General features: G+C 25.3%; 1 protein-coding gene across 1 annotated transcript; it reads left to right on the top strand.

Moving 5' to 3' along the window:
• Window positions 1-1,329: 1,329 nt before the first annotated feature.
• Window positions 1,330-6,730, top strand: LOC112601230 (glucose dehydrogenase [FAD, quinone]-like). The gene is made up of 5 exons (XM_025348716.1): window positions 1,330-1,642; window positions 3,056-3,197; window positions 3,280-3,408; window positions 3,863-4,083; window positions 5,449-6,730. Exons 1-5 carry the CDS (start codon window positions 1,430-1,432, stop codon window positions 6,583-6,585), a joined length of 1,842 nt encoding a protein of 613 aa, XP_025204501.1. The 5' UTR covers window positions 1,330-1,429; the 3' UTR covers window positions 6,586-6,730.
• The last annotated feature ends 3,264 nt before the right edge of the window (window positions 6,731-9,994 follow it).

Raw genomic sequence — 9,994 nt, forward strand, 5'->3', positions numbered from 1 at the left:
ATTACTTATTAAGTTTTATTCGTTAATAAATAATATGGTTAATTGAGTTTAAAGCTATGGTCACTTGATATGTAACACTATCAAAATTAGATTTTGCACGTAAATGATATTGTTAAAAAGAATTGGAAAAATTGATCTACTAGCATTGTTGTATGTTTAGTGTCATGGTGTCGAGTAAACCTCATTGTCAAGCAGTTAAAATGGATGTTAATTTTAAATTTAATGAAAAAATAGTTATAGGTACCCAAATAAAAAATGATTCTAATCGAAGACAATATGTTTTAATATTTATGTTGTTATTAGTAATTTATAAATATCATAAAATCGAGATGGCGTGATACAAGAAAGAAAAATTGACACCGGTTATTAGACCACAATTAGTGACAGATCCAGGATTTTTGATTAGGAACCCAACATTTTTCATATTATTGTGTTCATATATTATATTATTTTCTAAATAGAATATTTAAGATTTGATTTTAGGCCTTACATATAGTTGTATACATAATATAATTGTCAGGGGGGGATTGGTAAGCCCCTTGGTCTCTCTTGAATCCACCACTGACCACAATGAATATTATTTTCAAAAATGTATACCTACACCCACACATAACGATTATTAGGCTATTAAAATATTACATTTATAAAGATTGTCCTGATCCACTATATAGTTTATATTTAACAATTCATTATTATTGAATTTGATAATTTGACCACTAATATAGTAATAGATTTTCGAAGACATCGATTATTTTTCTATTCACATTTTCAAAAGTGAAATAAAGAAATAAATCCAAATTTTATAGTTATATAACTAACATTTCTTAATATTACAATACATAATTATATAGGTAGGTAACTGTGAAAATTTCCAGTATACTTATTTTATTTTTAGCCCATTAACCGGATAAAAAAAAAAAAAAAATATATTAAAAAATATTTAATACAAATCAAATAAATATGAAGTAGGGTCCTAACTACTACTACCTGAAAAAAATCATCAGTGGCGAATAAAACATATAATTATTAATATGATAAATTAATAAAAAATTCAATTGATGATTGTTTTATTTTTATTTTTTATTTAATGTAGTTTAGGTAAGTAACAATGTATACTATATAATATAGTATATATTATTAAAAATGTACAAATAATATCGTTTAAATATTTACTATTATGTAACACTAATGATCGAATATCAAATAACAATATAAATAAAAATACATTTACCATATTAAATGGCTTTCCCTTCTTAAGTTCAAAAGAATAAAGTAGGTATCATTATAAATTATAACTAAATATTTAAATATAGATGAATTCTAGTTAGTGTTCACTAACTAGTAAGTATATGTGTACCTAGTTACAGTGTTCTTCACATAGCTACGTGATTAACATTTTGTCCTCAGTTTTTCTTTCTTTTTTTAAACAATGAAATCGAATTTTTATTTATTTTTTTGTTTTGTTAAGTGTTTTTTACACAAATCTGAATCAACAGTTTTGGAGCCTACACAGTGGTATCATGCGATTAAACGAGAGACTACAGTGGAACAAGAGGATTACATGACAATTTTAATAAAATACGATTTTATAGTGATCGGTGCAGGAAGTGCTGGATCAGTTGTCGCTAATAGATTATCTGAAGTAATTTAAAAAATATTATAAATGTTATAAAGTTATGAAAATTTATATGTTCCAACGAATAGATCGATTCAACTTATTATTGTCTATCGTTCGATGAATTCATTTTTTAAGAGTTTATAGTATGAAAAAAATAATAAATAAAATTGATAATTAAAATTATTATTGCATTAATAAAAATAATCTTAATAAAAAACTCTTCTTAATGTAAGGACTTTGTTATGGATTAGATATAAATTTGTAATATAATTTATAAATTATATTTGTAAATTAGTTACATACCTATTTTGTTTTCTTCAATTGAAATTAAATTAAATAAGACTGTACTATCTGTATTAATATACCAAAAATCAATATCAATTTTAAAACAAAAAAAAAAGTATAGGAGTTTCATAAACTATTGCAACTGGTTTCTATATAACTTATTCTTAAATATATAGACAAAAAATATTTTGGTTGCAGAAACTATCTCAAATTAGATAAATGCAAAAAAGTTTTTAATAATATTTTAGATTTTGAGTGAAGGACTGGAAAAATCTTGAAAATTTAATACAAAATACTTCATATATTTTTACATATATATATATATATATAAAACAACAAAAATATATTGTTACAATAATATTAACAATATTTTTCAAAAACGCGAAAAATTGCAAATTATTTTATAGTCAAAAATGTATACATTTTAAACATTTATACCTTAATTTAAAAATGTAATATAAGGTTCGTCATAAGTTTTTATTATTGGAATAAAAAATAAAGTTGAATGTAATTCCACATCTGATGTTAAATATTTGACGACAAATATTTCTCGTAAAATAATAGCGATTCTTTATTGAACAATATTTTTATATTTTTTTGTAATTAAAAATCAAATAACTATATAAATGTTGAAATTTTCACCAATTGTTTACATTAATATTATCGTGTATTTATTGTGTATACTCATTAAAATACGTATAATTATTGTAAAATCAATACATTCAATTGTTCAAAATCTAAAACTTACTATAAAATTTATAGATATTATTATTTAGAACATAAATTAATCTGTTTTTTAAAATATTAATTTCTAAAAATTTTATAGATATTTAAAAAAATTTAACAAAAAAGTATTTTTGTGTCTTTTGTAACAAGCTATAGTTACATAGGTACTAAGAATAAAACCCCGATGAAGTTTCTTTTAAAATATTGTTCTCTATAAAATAGTGTGTTAAGATATGGATAAAAACTAACTATTTTTAAATAAAGTTGGTTAAATAAAATTAACTATGGAAAATTTTATTTATTGAACTGTGATAATTGCGTGCATGATTAAAACATTACATTATAATATATAGATTTCTACAAAAGTTTTTTATGACATTCTTATAAAATTATTAACTATAATTTATTAATATTGGGTTTTATTAGATATATGATTGGAAAATATTATTGATTGAAGCTGGTCAAGACGAAGAACCATTTATGGATATTCCAGCAGCAGCTGGAAAATTACAGTCAAGGTCAATAAATTGGAAGTACACAACAGTTCCTATGAATAATTCTTGCTTAAGTATGTGTAGAATGCATTTAGGCATTTCAATCATGACTTTATGAATAACCGTTTTTACTTGTTATACATTATATTTTGATAGGTTTTGAAGACTGTCGGTGTAAAATTCCAAGAGGAAAAGTGATGGGTGGTAGTAGTGTATTGAATTATATGATATATACACGTGGTAATAGAATAGATTATGACCATTGGGCAGAAATGGGCAACATAGGTATAAAAGTATTAGACAAAGTTCATTCATTTAAAATATGTTTCTTTTTAAAGGAAACATGAATTATTTTTATCACGTGATTTCGAATTTAAATGAGGTTAAATTACAATTTTAATTCGATTATGATTCAGTAAATGTTGATTTTATAGCTATAGTTAAAACTTAAAAGGCTAAATGACTTTAAAAAATTAGGTATTTCTATTTTAGTGATGAAAATACGTAATACTATTTAAAAATCCATGTTGTATAAAAATACAACGAAAGCACTAAAATTCGTCGAAAAATATGCATTTCAACAAGTTCTTCCCAAAACCTCTATTTTAATTCGAGGTCACTGGACAGAACAATTTTGTAATACATTTTAAAGGAAATAATCCTTATATGTATATATATATATTTATTCGTATCTATACTTATACCGAATACACTTTTTGGCCATTTTTCAATATTAAAGGGTGGAGCTATGACGAAGTTCTAAAATATTTCATTAGATCGGAAAATGCAAGCGTGTCTGGTGCTGACCTAGATTATCATGGACAGGACGGGTTGTTGTCGGTGACTGACGTACCATACAAGACGCCTATAGCAAAAGCTTTTGTAGACGCTGGATCACAGATAGGATTGCCTGTCATCGATGTAAATGGTGAAAAACAAGTCGGGATTAATTATTTGCAAGTAATCTGAAGTTATCAAATATTTATAAATTATAACCCTTAAAAGTAAAATTTTAAAATGGAAATTTATTATCTAGACGCGCTGGAGCATACATTTTGTTTAATTATTTTTCGTATTAAATACCAGGTTCTAATCTAGATTATATTTAGTATGGAGTCGTAATTATATATGTGGGTATCAATAATTAAAAACCGGTGATTTAGAATAATTTTACGTATTCATATTAATTTATACATATTTATAAATAAACTGATTCAATTTTTTTTTTTTTTTTAATATTTATAAAAAACATTTACAATCTATACTTCGAAACATAATAAGAAAATTAGCAATATAAAATTCAACAATGGTACGAGTGAGGAGGTCATCCACTATATGTGAAACAACCTAACCTAATATTAATGTTTTTTTAAATTTTAATTGGTTATTAATTTTCGATTTAACCATCCAATAGATTTCAACATTACTTTTTTGAGAACGATTAAGGCAATTTTCAGGAAGTCTGTATAATTCGATAAAAAATAGGAATATTAAATATTTTAAAATAATTAATTATTCGAGTAAAGTTTTTTTTATAAATACTAAAATACATTTATTAAAAAATGTATTTAAAATAAACAAAATAAATATTTAAATATATAATTTTTCAGATTAAGAACTAAAAACAAAAAATTAAAAAACTAAATCACAACCACCTAGGTACTCATTTGATCCTCTAATCAAAAATTTGGCCTTCGCTACCATACTAGGTATTTTTCAACACCGTTTAAATCATAAATGCTGTTGCGATGTGTAGTGAAAAATAAAATATTAATTTTTAAGCAAATTATTAGGAGATGATATTAATGAGTGATTCTTTATTTCAAAAATATATTAATAATAATTGACATTTGTTACTTTTAGCATATATTTGAAATTTTATTTAACGAAACAGATTGTAAATTACTTGTAAAAAAAATCTTTAATTATAACATAATATTTATTAAGATTATTAAACTTAATCTAACTTAACATTATCAAATTATTGTAAAACTTAATTTAAGAATATATTGTAGTATATAGTATAAACTTAAACACTTATATAAGTTACACTGATTTAATCAATATTTCCAAAACAATTTAAAACACTATTAAGGTTAGATTAGATTACTATCAGACACTAAAAAATATGAAAGTGTTAGTTATTTTGTATTTATGTTTATAATTTTATAAAAATATGACTACCTATACTAATAAGTAATAAGTAATAATGATTAACATTTATTTTTTATAGCTGAAAGATTATTATGATTTTATAAGCACTAAATTTATTAATTAAGTATTGAGCAATGCTAAAATATATTTTCATACTTATAATTATTTCAGGTTACCATGAAAGATGGTCGTCGTTGTAGTACAAATACAGCCTTTTTGCTTCCAACAAAAAAAAGATTGAACTTGCACGTGAAAAAATTTAGCACTGTAACACGAATAATTATAGAAAAAGGCACAAAAACGGCAAAAGGAGTAGAATTTGTATCAAATGGTAAAAAATATAGAGTGTTTGTACGCAAAGAAGTAATTGTTTCTGGTGGGGCTATAAACTCGCCACAGTTACTCATGTTGTCGGGGATCGGACCGAAAGAACATTTGAAAAGTATAAATATTCCGTTGATAAAAGACTTGCCAGTTGGTGAAAATTTAATGGATCACGTGGCACTGGGAAGTTTAAGTGTCTTGATAAATGATACTATTTCATTAAAAACACAAAGATTATTGAGAGATCCGCTTAATTTATACAATTTTATCATAAATCATAACGGCCCATTAACAATACCAGGTGGTGCAGAAGCATTGGCATTTTTCGATTTAGACCAACCAGGAATTAAAAATGGACACCCAAATTTGGAACTACTTTTAGTATCAGGTCTATATTCGGGTGATAACTTAACGCATAAGTTGTTTGGCTTAAAAACGGACATTTATGAAAAAGTATATAAGCCTACTCAAAAAATGGACGGTTTTACGGTATTCCCAATGATTATGCGACCAAAGAGTAAAGGTCATCTATGGTTGGAAAACGCTAATCCGTTCCACTATCCACTGATCGATCCCAATTACTTTGCGGACGAGAGGGACTTGGACGTGGCCGTAGCCGGAGTGCGGATTTTCCAACAGATGTTGAAGACCCACGCGATGAAGAAGCTCGACGCCAAATTATTCGACACCCCGTTGCCCGGTTGCGTCCAACACAAATTCGATTCGGACGCGTACTGGAAATGCTCGGCGAGACAAATAAGTTTTACAATCTATCACTTGTCGGGCACATGCAAAATGGGACCGGTGGGTGACCCCACGGCCGTGGTAGATCCGAGATTGCGCGTGCACGGTATAAGCGGTCTAAGAGTCATCGACGCGTCGATAATGCCGGAAGTACCAGCAGCGCATATAAATGCTCCGACGATTATGATCGGCGAAAAGGGCGCTGATATGATTAAAGAAGACTGGGGTATCATAGTATAGACTATAGAGTATAAATTATTAATTTTAGAAGAAATGTATAGTTCTTTGATTTTTGTTTGTTACTCAAATTACACAAAATTACTGAATCGTGTTGACAAAAAAATATAATGATTACGAAAACCTTGACTATTTCTGGAAAAACTTGACATTGGTTTTCACTTTACACAATGTAGGATATATTGTAATAAAAGATTATTTAAGAAATTGAATATTATTATTATTTATATTATATTATTATTATTTTACACATTATATATTTTTATTTTATACCAAAACCTGTTTTTATGTGTGAAAACAACATTGTCAAATGTTAAATAAATATAAATTCTGTAATACAATAATTATAATTTAAATATAAGTATTATTTATAATATTCTAATGTATTACAATAAAATTAATACCGTACCAACATTTTTGTCTAAGATTTAAAGTCTTATTATTTACAGGTAAAATTTATTTAAACGTACTATGGCAAATAATTATTTTCCTGTCAAGATTTTTGAATAAAATATTTTTGATTAAAAAAAAAATAATAATAAAAATAAATAAGACGTTTTTGGACAAAGAACTTCTTACAATAAGTAATACTCATAATTTGGGTAATTCAATTACAAAGACTATAATAGATTTGGGAAGTGGTATAATACGATACGATTTCGCATTCTTTAAATTAATTTTATATTTCTGAAATGTTGTTTAATTCTAATATTTTATATATAATTGAAAAAAGGTTGACTAGAAGAATATTAAACAGCCCAGGAAGCTTTCATTGTATAAAAACTAACTTCATATTATACTTGTCTACAAACACACAACACACACATATATTTATTATTTATAGCGATATGTTATAATTATTAACGGAGATTCAAATTCAAACTATGACAAACATAAACGTTTTCAATGGTAACTAATATCGGCAGGATATTTTTCCCAATGCATCACGACTGGTAGTGAGCATATATAATAATAAATTAGAGACATTTTTATTGTTCATGAATGCAGAAAAAAAATATATTGAATAATATGGATGTTGAATAAAACATTATTGACATTATTAAAAATACAATCGATTAGTTGGATAAAAAACTTAATTCATTTTGTTTTAATTCTAGATAATATTCTGCTTCTTTGTTAAATGTTATTTTATTAAGTAAATTAATAATTAAACATGTTTTGAAAGTTGTCAAAATAACCATGAATTTAAGCCCTAAAAGATCACTAAATATGTCAAGGACTAATTTTGTTAAGTATTCAAATTTTTTTTTTTTGGTATTTTAAATGCTATTTATTCATATAACTAAATGATAGGTACTAAATACTTTTTTTTTCGTTTTAAAATTATTGTATTCCAATGAGCAATATTTTCGAATTTTACTATTAATTTTTTTCATACTCATTGGTTTTAAGAATTCATAATAAGATTTCATCAAATTAACAGATAACATATTATGATAGAAAAGCTAACTAAGTCGATTTCGAATCTGGATTTCTAGAACCTATTAGTGGTATTTTGTATTAGTGTAATGTGGCACCATTTAAGTAAATTAGGGATTTTACTAAGGAATTTGTAAAATTACTAAAATTACATAACATCGTTGAATTCTATGTCTATCTGCCTATGTATTTAGTAAAATGCCTGATTTGACTATAAACTTACGACTTATTTTTAGATTATTTAGCCTATTTACTATTTAGTCATATCATAGATTAAATATAAATAGTAATTTTTACTTGACTATTTCAGACTAAAATATAATATTGTGATTATTTGTAATTTATGTGAGAGGATAAATTTATAATAAAAACTGAAATGTGTTTATTTATACCAATCAAATTTAATAAGTTTGTATAATAATTTTTATCATCAACTAAACAACTTGTAAATTAATATTTTCCAAATTAATTTTTTGTTTACAGACTTCGATCGTTATTACACTAATGTCATTTAAACCAGTCTTGTAAAATAATTAAATAAAAGAGTTCAAGTACTTTTTTAGATTTTTATCAAAATCTATTTAAAATAAATTATTAATTTTCAAAATATTTTATTTAGCTTATATATTTTTTATTTTAAATTTAATGTTAAAAAAATCTCAGTTCAATTAATGTCTGTATAAAAAAAACACGTTATGTAAAACTACAGTCGAACTTGAAAGTACTTGAAATAATATCCTTAAAAATGGAATAATATTGTTAATCAAGAGCATCTAGTAGCAAATTTAGAATACTGAATGGTGTATCATTAAACATAATACGATACGTATAGTATTCCAATTCAATTTCCCTATACGAAATTAAAAATACTAAATACACAATACCAGTTGTATTAATGAAGTATGAAATTGTCTCTCATACATTTTTTAGTATCAATTCAAAAAATATGTTAATATTTTGCAAATTAATTGAAAATATTAGCTAATTAATTTTTAGTTCTTGTAAATTAGCATTTGAAATATAAAACTAAGTTTTGAAAACTAATTGGTCCTTTGATTATTTTTTAGATACTTTCGTGGTACTTAACGCCTGTTTGGAACGGGGAATTATTGATTTCGCTGAAACTACCTGTTTAGGAAAAAGGTTTGTATCGATTCCATCGGCTATTAATTTCGCCGGTTACTGTTTATAATATATACACATAAATTCTACTAGACACTGTTTATACCCTTCCCCAATTGTATATGTATTTAAAATATATAGCAACGGTTTCCAAACTTTTTAGTTTACGTCACCCTAAAAATAAAATAAATAAATTGCGCCTCCTATGAATAAATAAATAACAAATTTATAGTATTTAATTATACAAATAATTTTATAGTTATGACAAAATAAATCAACAATAAATATTATTAAATTTCTATTTAAAGTAATTTTTATGAAAAAAAAAAAACAATAACTATTAATATTAATATTTAATCTTAATGCGTACAATGTGGACATACATTGGCTGGATGTAGTAACTTTTCGAAAATTTTCGAACTATTATAATACATTTACAAGGGAGGGATAAACAGAAGCCAGCGGAATTAATATCCGACGGAATCAATATGCAAATATTTTAAACAATAGTCGGCGGAATCAATATGTAGATATTATAAACAGTAGCTGACGGAATCAATAGCCAGCGGAATCGATATAAAATCAGCGGAATCGATCTTGCATTGAACAGCAGCTCTATGTTTACATGCACGGAAAACGATATCGATTTATCAAAGGTGATTGAAATGTCTCGTAAAACAGAAGAATGTACATAGAAAAAGAAAATTGGTGAAATGAAAAAAGCCTGCTGGGCTGCAAATCATACGAGATCCCTATGCGCCGATTTTTGTTATTAGAACAGCGACTTACAACATTTCCGAACATATATTATAATCAATATAGAGATTTCATGAAGGTATATGATGAACTT

Source organism: Melanaphis sacchari, unplaced genomic scaffold (assembly GCF_002803265.2).
Source record: "Melanaphis sacchari strain LSU unplaced genomic scaffold, SCAv2.0 Contig76_pilon_pilon, whole genome shotgun sequence".
Lineage (NCBI taxonomy): Eukaryota > Metazoa > Arthropoda > Insecta > Hemiptera > Aphididae > Melanaphis > Melanaphis sacchari.